Genomic DNA, 12561 nt, shown 5'->3' with positions numbered 1-12561 from the left:
TTCCCTTTAAGGTGGCAGTCTGAAAGGTGAGCCTCCACAGTTTTTGCAGCGCCTACAACCAACCGACGTAATTGAAGGCGAAACAATAAGACTGGTGTGTCATGTCTATGGAAAGCCACAACCGACAGTTGAATGGCTTAAAGATGACCTACCGATTCGCAAAGACTGGAGAACTACAACCGAATACGAAAAAGATGTGTGCACGCTCAGAATCACAGAAGCCAAACAAGAAGATGAAGGTATTTACAAATGTACTATCAAGAACATACATGGCTCGGTATCATCTTCCGCTGAGGTCACGTTGAGCGACAAGGAATCTCGTCCAAGAATCATCGAAAAGCTTCAAAATGTCGAGTCAGTTATTGGCGAAAGCGGAACGTTCCGTATTCGAGTGCTTGGTACTCCTACACCAGGGGTCGAATGGTTCAAAGACGACGTCCAAATTGAGTCCGAAGGAAGGTTTAGAGCAGAAAAAGAAGGAAGAGGATACTTCTCTCTTACCATTATGGATATAGTTTCTGAAGATGAAGGCCTCTACAAGTGTGTAGCAACCAATGAACTTGGTGAAGTGATATCAAAGGCAGAACTTCAGCTTGCTGAGGTCATGATCGAGCCATCATTCATTGGTGAGGAAGCCGAACCAATCCAAGACTTCGAGGGCAGCGATTTTGATCTTACCGTGTACCTGCGAGGCCGACCGTTGCCAAATGTCACATTCTACAAAGACGAGCTACCAGTTATTGTGTCTGACAGATTAGAGCTCTCTTCGAGAGGTAACAGGTTCAGTCTCAACATAACAGATTTGGTAAAACGTGACAGCGGAACCTACAAAGTTGTGGCAAAGAACAAGGCTGGCACTGCAACTAGGAATGTGGAGTTGACAGTGAAACGTGAGTTACATACCTTGCACATAACTTACTATCTTGCCTCTTGTATGTACTAGATATTTATTAACTTGACTTTATTACTTTCTTGTAGCAAAAAAGACTTGGACACCAGGACAATCACCACCAGAAATAATAGTGCCTCTGAAAGCAACGCTGGTCAGTGAAGGAAGTCCCATGAAAATGCGATGCCGTATATCTGGAGATCCAACCCCAACAGTTGAATGGTTTAAAAATAGTTTATCTTTAGTTACAAATGACAGGGTAACAACAGGATCTACAGGAGATATGAAATACGTCAACTTCCTAGAAGTTAAGAATAGTGACGAAGGGCGATACCGATGCGTTGCAACAAATGAAGTAGGGTCAGTTACAACGACTGCAGATCTAACCGTAGAGTCAAGTGTCAGACCACCATCTTTCAAATTGAGATTAATGGATGTTGAAGCTAGTGAAGGAGAGGAAACTACATTTGTTGTTAAATTAAAAGGCCCAACGGACAGTGTTAAATGGTACTACAACGATGAACTCATTGAAAGCGGAGAAAGATTCCAAATTGAGCGAGGAGATGAGGAAGGCGAGTTCGTGCTTATTATTCCAAGTACCACCAAAGACGACGAAGGTACATACCAATGTGTAGCCAGAAATGAGTCAGGAAAAGCAACTACAAAAGCGGAACTACAGGTGCTTGAAAGTTTAATAATTCCTTCGTTTGTTGGTACTCAAGAAGCACCCATGTCATTCAGGGAAGGAGATGATGTAAGCCTTGATGTTGAAGTGAGAGGACGACCCGCTCCTGAATTAACGTGGTACAAAGATGACATCTTAGGTATGTATGCTTACGTTTATGGTTAACTTGGGAATGCACTCTGGGTTGAGTCCGTGATGATTTAGCATTTTCATTTTCAGTATCACCTTCTTAAGACCAAGGAGTATTGTTTATCATAATGATTTAGATCTTTTCTGAAACTACATATTGTGCAAGATCGATGCCCAAATGCTAATTTCTCATGTTTAATGCTTGCATTCTCTTTTCCGTAGTTTTCGAGAGCAGTCGGATTACCATTCGCTCTCGCTATACCAAACATACCTTGAAAATTTCCGATGTAACGACAAAAGATTCTGGATGGTACAAATGTGTTGCAAGAAGCAAGGCTGGCTCTTCTTACAGAATATTTAACGTTGACGTTGCTCGTGAGTAAACTATAAAATGTTTTAACCCAGCACATATTTTTAATGCCTTTTTGTTCTATTTCACATACATGTCTAGCCTTATGTTTGAAACTAGCTCTTTTTTACTTGTTAATATAAAAAGCTCCACCCAGGTCATGTTAATAGTAAAGCCGAAGCACTTCAACCTTAAAAAAATTATTTGCGAGCTGTCCGGCCATTGACTGTTCAAAATTTGTTTGGGAGGGGAATCAACGCACGCGCTTAGGTTATTCCTTAGTTGTGTAAAAAAGTAATCATGGTTTGCGTATTTGTTTTACAGCTAAAAAGCCTAGAGGTTTTGCTCCAGAGTTCTTCAAAGAGCTCAGGCGAACGGAAGTAGAACATGGTGCCACTACAAAGCTTGAAGCAAAAGTCAGCGGACAGCCCGAACCAACCATTGAGTGGACGAAAGACGGAGAAGTCTTGACAGCCAGCCCACAATTTAGAACTTATTATGATGGAGAGGTGTGCAAGCTAACGATCTTTGAAACTAAAGACAGCGACAGCGGCGAATACACTTGTGTTGCAACAAATGATGTTGGCACTGTTTCCTCGAAGGCTCAGCTAGTGGTCAAAGAACCCATTGTGTCACCTGAATTTAAGAAAAAAATGGAAAACACTACAGCAATGGAGGAGAAAACAGCTGAATTCGTTGTCCGTGTGGTTGGTAATCCCGAGCCTGAAATAGAATGGGCAAAAGGAGGAAAGAAAATAAGAGGCGATGCACGCTTCCAGATAAGAACAGTCGACAAAAACACTTACAAACTTGTTATTAAACATGTTACCCTTGACGATCTGGGTACTTACAAGTGTGTGGCAAGTAACGAGGCTGGTCGAATGCAGTGCAGCGCAAGACTTGACGTCACTGAGAAAATGATACCACCTAAAATCATTTCAGAATTACCTGAGAGAACAATGTTATTAAGCGAAGGAGATGATCTACAACTACATACAAACGTTGAAGGTAACCCTTTACCCGAAGTCGAATGGTATAAAGATGGAACCCTCATTAGGAGAACAGAGCGAATAAAGATTTATCCAGCCGGGAACAAATACAGTTTGACAGTTCGTGGACTTGTCGCCGAAGACACTGGCGTTTATAAGTGCTCGGCGAAGAGTGTGGCTGGAACCTTTTCAAAATCTTTCACCGTCGTAGTTGAATGTGAGTAGAAGATGAATATTTTTCATCGTATGTAGTTTGTATACTCATCTCCATCATCATTAGAAAGACGTTTGCCTGTAATTTTGATTATTTTGTGTTTCCATACAAATTAACATGAGAAAGCAATGCACGCAATTTAATTCTTCTGAAATATGCTTTGATTCTTTTCTCTTATCATAACCACATCAAAAAAAAAATCATATGATGAGTGGTGAATTCTATCATTTATCATATATTTAAATTAATATTTATTAATATTCATTATTTTACAGCTAAAAAACCTGCTCCTCTCTTCGTCGAGCCTCTTCAAGAACAAGAAGTTGTTGAGGGTAAAGATACACGGATGGAATGCACAGTACGAGGAACACCACGACCCATGGTCGAGTGGCTCAAGGATGGACGAAACTTCAGGGAAGACTACCACATATACACTGAATTCGATGGCAGCTCATGCGTTCTTATAGTCAAGGGAGCTAAGAAGGAGCACGATGGGCTTTATGAATGTATCGCTAAGAACAAAGAAGGAAGAGCCAAATCAGGTGCCAGATTAATAGTGAAGGAAGACGTACGCGTACCAACCTTCGATCAGCCATTACAAGACCTGCTCGTAACAGAGTCAGACAAGGTCGCTTTAAAAGTTCTAGTATCTGGTAAACCTCTACCAACAGTAGACTTTTACAAAGGCGAAGAGCTACTTGTCCGCAGTGGAAGAATACGCATAGAAGAAGATCACGACACCCAGGCGTATACTTTAACCATTCGTGATTGTATCCCAAGTGATTCTGGCGAATACTCATGTGTGCTCAAGAACAAGGCCGGCGAAGCGTCTTGCCAAGCAGAGCTAACTGTAAAATCAAGGATCTCTGTTCCATCGTTCACTGGTGGACCTGGAGATATACCTATTGATATATGGGAAGGCGTGCCTATACAACTGGTTGTAGAAGTGAAAGGAAAACCTCCACCAACGATAGAGTGGTTCAAGGAAAAGAGACAAGCCAAACGAATTAAGAGAGTGCAGCTTCTGAGTGAGGGCAATAAGTACATGCTCGTTATCCCTAAGGCTGTACCGGAAGACGCTGGTGAATATCATTGTGAAGCAACCAACTCTGCTGGAGTAATAAGAAAAACCTTCAAAGTGACTATCAACGGTAAGTTTGTCTCAAAATGTATACAATAGCAAAATACAATAGCAAAATAAATTTGGAATTAACTGACTACTTTTATTTACCAGCTCAATCAGTTGTGCTACGCCGTCAACCTGTTCCTCCAGGCTCTACAAAGCCCGAGTTCATTCAGCGCCTTCAAGACCAGGAAATTATAGAAGGAAGTGCAGCGCGCTTCACCGTCCAAGTCCAAGGAATACCTGAACCCGATGTTGACTGGTACAAAGACAACAAAGTTATTCGCGAGGGAGGCCGTGTAGAATTTGAATTCCAGGACGATGGCAGTTGTATACTTATCATCAGAGATGCTCTCAAGTCTGATCGAGGACGATACAAATGTGTAGCAAGTAACGCTGCTGGAAAAGCTCAGTGCAGTTCAGAATTGTTCATTGAAAGTAAGATTTTTTTGTGAATACTAGTGGACTTTTTACTTATAATTTATAACTTTATAACTATGTTAACTTTGTTTCAGCTCATGGTTTTGAGTCTGGAGTAAGTGACACAGATATGGACTTTGCTGCCTTTAGAGACAAAAGGTATATTTTTGTATAAAAGCAAATATTTGGACCTTAAAAATGTTCTTTTTTGTTCTTACAAAATATGGATCTTTTGCTTGTTTGAACAGGGAATCAACTATTGAACTGCTAACGGATGAATCTTCCGACGAGGTTGATGCTGAAGGCATTCCGTACCAACAAAAGCTTCCACCTGAAATCACTCTTGTGCTACGAAACAAAGACGTCAATGAAGGAGGTGTAACCAAATTTGCTTGCCGTGCCATCAGTAAGACCCCAATGACTGTCCAATGGTTCAAAGACGAAACTCCAATCTCGAAAGAATGGGAACGCTTCTCCTTCGAGCACGACGAAGATCTTTACGCATTAAATATATCCAAAGTTAAGGTGGTTGACAGTGGTCCTTACAAAATAGTAGTAACCAACGAGTTTGGTTCCGTTGAAAGTGTTGCCTATTTAAACGTTCAAGGTACGGCTCTGTTTTAAAACTTTCTCACCCTCAGTCTATTTAATATCCCATGAATATTGTCACAAGTATTATAGGATATCGTCCCATTCATCGTTCTTTTGAATTTTCTTTAACAATGTCGTTAATATCTTTACAGCTGCAATGGAGCCAGAGTTTGAAGGATCGTCTCCACGATTCCTCATAAAACTTAAGGACGTGACTGCCGTAGATGGTACATCTGTTCGTTTACAGTGCCAAGTGACTGGTGCTCCAACACCTGAAGTGAGATGGTATCGTGACGATGAACCTCTTATTGAGGGAGACAAGTACCAATTTGAAGTCAACGATGAGATGTATGCCGTGATAATAAATGATGTCACAGAAGATGATACTGGCAATTACAAAGTCATTGCAAGGAACAGCGCTGGAAGAGAGCATTGCACAGCTGATGTCACAGTCAAACGTAAGCCAGTTTGGGTTATTTTCATCTTTGTGGCTTCATAGCTTTTTCTAAGTACTCTCTCCTTGTTGAATGAATTTCTCGTGGGTTTTTTTTTTTTTTTTTTTTTTTTTTCCTTTCATTTTTCATGTCTTGTTATCGTATCATGCCATATCGTGACATAGCAATAATCTTAACGGTTTTTAATCAGATCCTGAAACAGAAGAAGAGGAAAGTGACACTGAGACTGGAAAAAAGTAAGTAATTTGAAGCCTACTATTCTAGAAATTGCATTTTTGTTTTATCAATCCCTATTTCTATTCCTACTTATTGAGCAGTATCATTGAACATGATCATAAGTCACAATCCCACATACTTTTTGTGTCAATCATCTCCCCTCAGTACACTTGTTTTTCAGTCGAACACATTTTAACTCATTTATTCCTTTCTTTAGGAGAATAGTTGCAAAAATCGAGTCAAAATCGGATGTTCCAAAGCCCGAGATTCTTCTTAATTTGAGAGACAGAACAGTCGTTGAAGGTATGTCAGTAAGGTTCAACTGCAGAACCTCAAGCACACCAAAGCCTTACGTTTTGTGGTACAAAGACGATCGCGCGATAGGAAGCTATGGTCGCTACGAGATTAGCAGTATGTCCGGGACTCAGAGTCTTGTTATCCGAGACTGCCAAGTTGGGGATGTCGGGACTTACAAATGTCAAGTTACAAGTCTTGGAGGCGAAGCTCACACTACTGCACGACTAACCGTTGAAGGTAAGAATGATTTTTCATGATATTTTTCGTGTTGGTGTTTCGAATACAATTTGACATGGCACAAGGGCGGATCCAGGGGGAGCAAAGGGGGACTGAATGCTTTTTTATATTGTTTTCCGTTGTGCAATTAGCCCCCCCCCCCCCCTAAACTCAATTAGCCCCTCCCTAAAATTTTGGCTGGATCCGCCCTTGTGGCATGTAAGTCCCCGTTGCTTTTGATGAACTTGGCGCAATGAAGTATTTTCAGGAATTAGCTAGTTATTTAACGATCCTTCTCTGGTTTTGAAAACACCCTATATTTGTCCATCTCAATGGGAATAAGCTGACGCCCATTTCATTTTATATTTTTACAGAGCTCCCTAAAAGCAAACCTTCCGTTGTTGCTAGTGCACCTCGATTCCTAGAAGAACTCAGAGGTGCTGTAACTGTGGTAGGTAGCACAGCAAGACTAAGTGCCAAGCTCACTGGACATCCTAAGCCTTCCATCGAATGGTACAGAGATGATCGTGAGTTGCTTGAAGGCGGAAGGATACGGTTCGAAGAAGGACCAGGTGGACAAGTAACACTGGTTGTCAGAGATTGCAGGTTAACAGATCAAGGAAGGTACAAATGTCTAGCCTTTAACAGACTCGGAAGAGACTTTTCGTCATCAAGTCTTATAATAACAGGTAATAATATATTCATTTTCGAAACGCAGTTTCAATATTGAAGGTTGAGCTTTATTTATTAATTCATTAACTTTTACTCTTCAGAATTGATTCCTTCTGATGAAGAACAAGAGGAAGAAGAATTCCCTAGAGAATCTCGACGTAGCATCAAGGAATCCGTCAAGTCATTGTAAGCTTATTGCGGTTTTCATTTGAGGATCAGTTCTATATTCTCGATATATATATAAAGACTCCTCATATTTAACCACGTTATCGTCATTTAAGATTTAACTATTGTTCGTATCATTTTAATAGGCCAAAAATACCATCAGAGGAGCTTCTGGCCGTAGACTCACCCATAAGCCAATCAACGCCCATGCGGCCCCGAGGTGAACCACCTGAGTTCATACGAAAGCTAAGAGATGAAACGATCAAAGAAACGCAAAGCGCGCACTTTGTTTGCCTGGTTCTCGGGAATCCAGAACCTACCTACCAGTGGTTCCACGAAGACAATCTCTTGAGTGAAAACGAGAAGTACAAAATAACTTGCGAGGAAGACAAGCTGACTTTAGAGATATTGAACTGCTCTGCTGAGGATGAGGGCATGTACAAATGTATGGCAACTAATCAATGTGGAAATGATATGACGTCAGCAAGGCTTAATGTCGAAGGTAATACAGTTTTCCTACATAAGTTCCATTATTAGTAGATTCTAGTACTAGATAGATTTTTCATTGGATTTTATTAAAATTCGTAATTTCGTTTCATTACAGGATCATATTTCAGTTTCATGATTTCCAAACAATCGATGATTCTTTTTTTTGTGTGTGTGCGTGTGTGCGTGTGTGCGTGTGTGTGTGTGTGTGTGTGTGTGTGTTTCAATGTTGTTTTCCATAAATAATGCCAAATACAGTCAATAATTCATTCTGCTATTTTCTTTCATTAAATAGTTGAGCCGAGGCCAGCAGTAATCCCTGAACCAGAATCAGCAGTTAAAATAGATTCCGAACAAGAACTCGAAGCAGAGCCTCAAGAATCCGAAACAGAGAGCCAAATGTCTGAACCAGAACCTGTAACAGAGATACCTTTACAGGCTGTAGACGTCCCACGAGCAGAAGAAGTACCTGAAGAAATCACACCAACCACTCCCAAAGGCGTGGAACCTTCATTCGTTAAGAAAATAGAAAACTGTAAAGCTGTGGAAGGTGGTCGAGCAAGATTTGATGTGAAAGTAAGCGGCTACCCTGAACCATTTGTTGACTGGTTTACCCGTGGGAAAATGATAGAAGAGAGCGAAATCTTCAGAATTGAAGAAACAGAAGAAGGAGACTGTGCGCTAATCATAAATGACGTTGACCGCGAGGATGCTGGAATCTACAAGTGTGTGGCGGAAAATGACGAAGGCACCATCTCTTGTGAGGCGGAGCTCATTATAGAAGGTAAGTGGCACAAAACATTTCTAAATTTGTAGATTCTGATGAGTAACACGTCTATATTTTGCCTTTGTTTACTTATTGTGTATTTCGAAATTGAAAAGTTATTGTTCATGATGTCATATACACGTATATTTTAACTTTCGTAGTTCCTGATGAAGAATCCGAGACTGAATCTATCGAAGATGATGCCACAAGAAAGTAAGTTGTCTAAAAGACATAAAGTACATATAATAATGACTTCCATACATATGACATACAATTCTATTTGCTATGAACAGACAACCATCAAAACCAGCAGAGACAAAGCCTTCAGAACCGGCAGCTCCAAAGCCGCCTTCAAAACCAACTGCTCAAGAAGCTCCCGCGGCACCTGTTACCAAGCCAAAGCCAGTAAAGAAAGGTATGATCATCTTTGATTAACATTTTTTTATGATGGATTCTCAATTTCAGCCAGCTGATCTGAAATAATGACGTATGAATGACGTCAATGCAAATCTGATGTATCATGAAGTCTGCAAAAATTGACCACAGAAAAATAAAAGCTTGCCCGTCATTGGAATAAAAATATCAAAATCATTAAATATTGTGTCACTGTTATGAAGCACTTATTAGCAAAGTTATTTTCTTATTTGTTGATCTGGAAATCCAAAATTTAAGAGAACAAGTGACACCTCAGTTTTACACATTTTCTCGATTTTGATTGGCTAACATTTTTTCTCAGATCAGCTTGAGTGAATGTCAAAATTGCTTTCTGTTATCCGAAAATAATGTAGAAAAGGTACTGTGTAACAGGTTTCGTCTTTTCTGCAGCTGCACTTCCAAAACCAACTTTCACATCTGAGTTGGCTGACAAACAAGTCAAGGAAGGTGACAACCTAAGTCTAGACGTCAAGATTCCATCAGAATGCAAAGCTGAGGTATCCTGGTATAGAGATGACACCCTACTAAAGGAAGACCATCGAATAACTATCATATCAGCAGGTGATCTGCATTGTTTAACTATCTTCGGGGTTGCTATCAAGGACGAGGCGGTTTATAAAGTTGTTGCTACAAATTCTTCTGGAACACTTCACTCTGATTGTGAGGTGTTAATTGAAGGTAAGTCATACACTTAGATGAATGCATTCCTCACAGATGGTATATGAATCTCGTAGCCATTAAATATCGCTAAATTATTTATATTGTTTATTCCAGAGCGTATCAAAGTACCACAATACGATTCAAGGTATTTCTTTCTTTTCAGTTGTATTGTGTTTTCTTATCAAGTTTACAAAAGAATACACTTAGCACTTAGATAGAAAAGCAAAAGTTGTAAAGAAGTTACACTGTTCTTTATATGTTCCTCACTGACGCCACCCCTCCTCTCCCCCCCCCCCCCCCCCCCTTCTCTATTTTTAAGTCGTGTTTTATAATAAAGTGTTCCCTTCGAGCAAGTAGACTGCCAAGCACATGCAGCGTGGCTTGAAAGTCTAATGAGCTAAGAATGAAAATAACCAACTAGATGAGCCATTGGTAAAATAAACTTGGCAAAATTTCCGCAAATATTACCATTTGGAAACTTAAAATTTCCTGAACTGCTACTGGAATTATTGCTTTTGGAATTCTCTACGAAGCCGCCTGTATTTACTTCTTATTGTTTTCTTAATATACAAATATTTAGGCGTCTTTCGCAAGTTGCACCTGAGTTTATTGAGGAGTGCGAATCTCAGACCGTCACAGAAAAGGGAACAGCTATCTTCCGCATCAAAGCCCTTGGCAGCCAACCTTTGTCGATCAGATGGTTCAAAGATCAACAGACTATCAAATATGGTGGGCGCGTGAAGATGTCTTCAGATGGCGAAAACTGTACTTTGAAAATCTCACCAGTGGAGAAAAAGGACGAAGGTCTTTACATGTGTGTTATTTCTAACAAAGCTGGGACTGCAGACTGCGAAGTACTGCTCACAGTTGAACGTATGTACCTTAACAAATAGCTGAGTTATCACCAATAACTTTTATAAACTAAAGTTTTGTATTCATTGATGGAAAACGTAAGATATAACTTAAATGGTATCCAGGTTTGTGGTTTTTCACTCGTTAGTTAATTGTAAAGCAATCTTTAAAAAAAGACAATGCTATATGTTTAGTACTTATCAAACAGGATAACGATCTTCGAAATTTCTTTCAATTTTATTATATATTTGATTCCTTTTTTACTACAGCAATGGAGTCTGTCGAAGGCGCAGAAGATGGTGGTGTCACAACCCCCAAATCAAAAGACGCCAAACCGAGAAGAACCGCCGGTGAAAAGCCAACCATCGTTACTCCATTATCAGACCTAGACGTCTTTGAAGGAGATGACATCGTACTTGAAGTGACGTCAGGACCTGAACCTATTAAGAAAGTCGAATGGTTTAAGGACAATGAACTGATACGGATGCAGCCCCGATATAACGTCGTTTCTGAAGGCACCAAACACACACTTACTATTACTCAGTCCATCTTCGATGATGAAGGAATATTTAAGTGTGTTCTCTTGAATGACTATGGAATAGCATCGTGTTCAGCAGAAGTCTTAGTTGACAGTAAGTTCACTTTATCTGACTTTCTTTTATGATTTTAGCCCTCATGAAATGAACTATTTGTTTAACTAACAATAACTACGCGGTGTATGGCATCAGATCTACTCAACGGTGCTGTAAGTTGACGATTCATTCGCATGAAGTTTTATATATATATATTTTTTTTCTGTTCGAAAAACAAACTTCAAATATATATGTGTGTGTGTGTGTGTGTGTGTGTGTATGTTACACTGAATTTACATGTCTATTGAAGTATGACTTTTTATATTCTCCTTGAACTTCGCAACTCTGCGAAAAGTTTCTCACCCATATTTACAATTCATTTATGCATCAATCTTTATTAATCTTATATTTGGTCGCTTTAGGTGAAACAGACTCAGTCTCAGAGGTTTCATCAGCTGACGAAAGTGTTACCGACTTAAGAAATGCAAGGCGGCGATCACGTGACAGCGTATGTGGACCTGAATTCCAACAAGAGCTCAAAGACCGCGAGGTCTTGGAAGGCGACACCATCCATTTCGATGTAAGAATTACAGGAAGACCTGAACCCAAAGTTACGTGGTCTAAAGACGGGAAAGAACTAGTTGAAAGCTCACGAATTACTTTCGTCAGTGAGCCAGAAACCGGGCTGTACTCGCTGCTCATCAAGAAAGCTTCTATCGACGACGAAGGTGACTACCGGGTCGTGGCTTCCAATTCTGGTGGCTCAATATCTTGCCAGGCTGAGCTCCTGGTAGAAGGTACGACATAAACCCTTTCAAATTCGGATTTTCTTGAATAACTTCTTTTGTATGAACTATAATAATATAACATTTGTTCTTTTTTTTTTTCTTGTTAGATCTCGAAACCGACGAAGAAGAACACAAGATTAAAGAACCGAAGTCAGAAGCTCCATCAAAACCCAAGCCCAAAGATGAAGCGCCAGTATTTACAGCTCTTTTGAAAGACCGTTCCATTGAGAGTGGCAGTGCTGCACGCTTCGATGCACGAGCAATCGGTAACCCTACCCCTACTGTAACGTGGTACAAAGACGACAAGGAAATCACCCCCACTGCTTTCCCACATATGAAGGTTTTAGACGAAGGTGACCTCCATTCACTTCTGATAACCGAGGGAACGCCTAAGGACTCTGGATTCTTCAAATGTGTGGCAAAGAACTCCGCTGGACAGGATTCGACCATTGGAAAGCTTTATGTGGAAGGTGAAAAATGGGGGCAGAGAAAATATTTAGCATTCATTTTTTAGCTTGTATATCTATATAGTTCAGAAGATAATTTGAATTTCAGTGAAAATCTTTGGATATGTTCCGGGTAAGGAAAAAAG

General features: G+C 40.1%; 1 protein-coding gene across 1 annotated transcript in view; it reads left to right on the top strand.

Moving 5' to 3' along the window:
* The window catches only part of LOC116288075 (uncharacterized), a 160771-nt gene that overhangs the window by 113311 nt on the left and 34899 nt on the right, over positions 1-12561 (top strand). Inside the window, 23 exon segments of the mRNA XM_089036454.1 lie at positions 12-890; positions 979-1713; positions 1926-2078; positions 2377-3258; positions 3531-4406; positions 4490-4816; positions 4894-4957; positions 5047-5405; positions 5542-5847; positions 6035-6080; positions 6278-6594; positions 6948-7262; positions 7347-7431; positions 7557-7912; positions 8192-8680; positions 8824-8875; positions 8956-9077; positions 9488-9775; positions 9872-9902; positions 10338-10630; positions 10879-11241; positions 11604-11978; positions 12077-12439. Of these exon segments, the coding sequence (XP_088892580.1) occupies positions 12-890; positions 979-1713; positions 1926-2078; positions 2377-3258; positions 3531-4406; positions 4490-4816; positions 4894-4957; positions 5047-5405; positions 5542-5847; positions 6035-6080; positions 6278-6594; positions 6948-7262; positions 7347-7431; positions 7557-7912; positions 8192-8680; positions 8824-8875; positions 8956-9077; positions 9488-9775; positions 9872-9902; positions 10338-10630; positions 10879-11241; positions 11604-11978; positions 12077-12439 (8076 nt within the window).

Source organism: Actinia tenebrosa, unplaced genomic scaffold (assembly GCF_029948245.1).
Source record: "Actinia tenebrosa isolate PJP-AT-01 unplaced genomic scaffold, QUT_ActTen_1.0 PGA_scaffold4__44_contigs__length_22323623, whole genome shotgun sequence".
Taxonomy (NCBI): domain Eukaryota; kingdom Metazoa; phylum Cnidaria; class Anthozoa; order Actiniaria; family Actiniidae; genus Actinia; species Actinia tenebrosa.
Note: the sequence above shows the minus strand (reverse complement) of the source record. Positions and strands in the feature narration are given on the sequence as shown.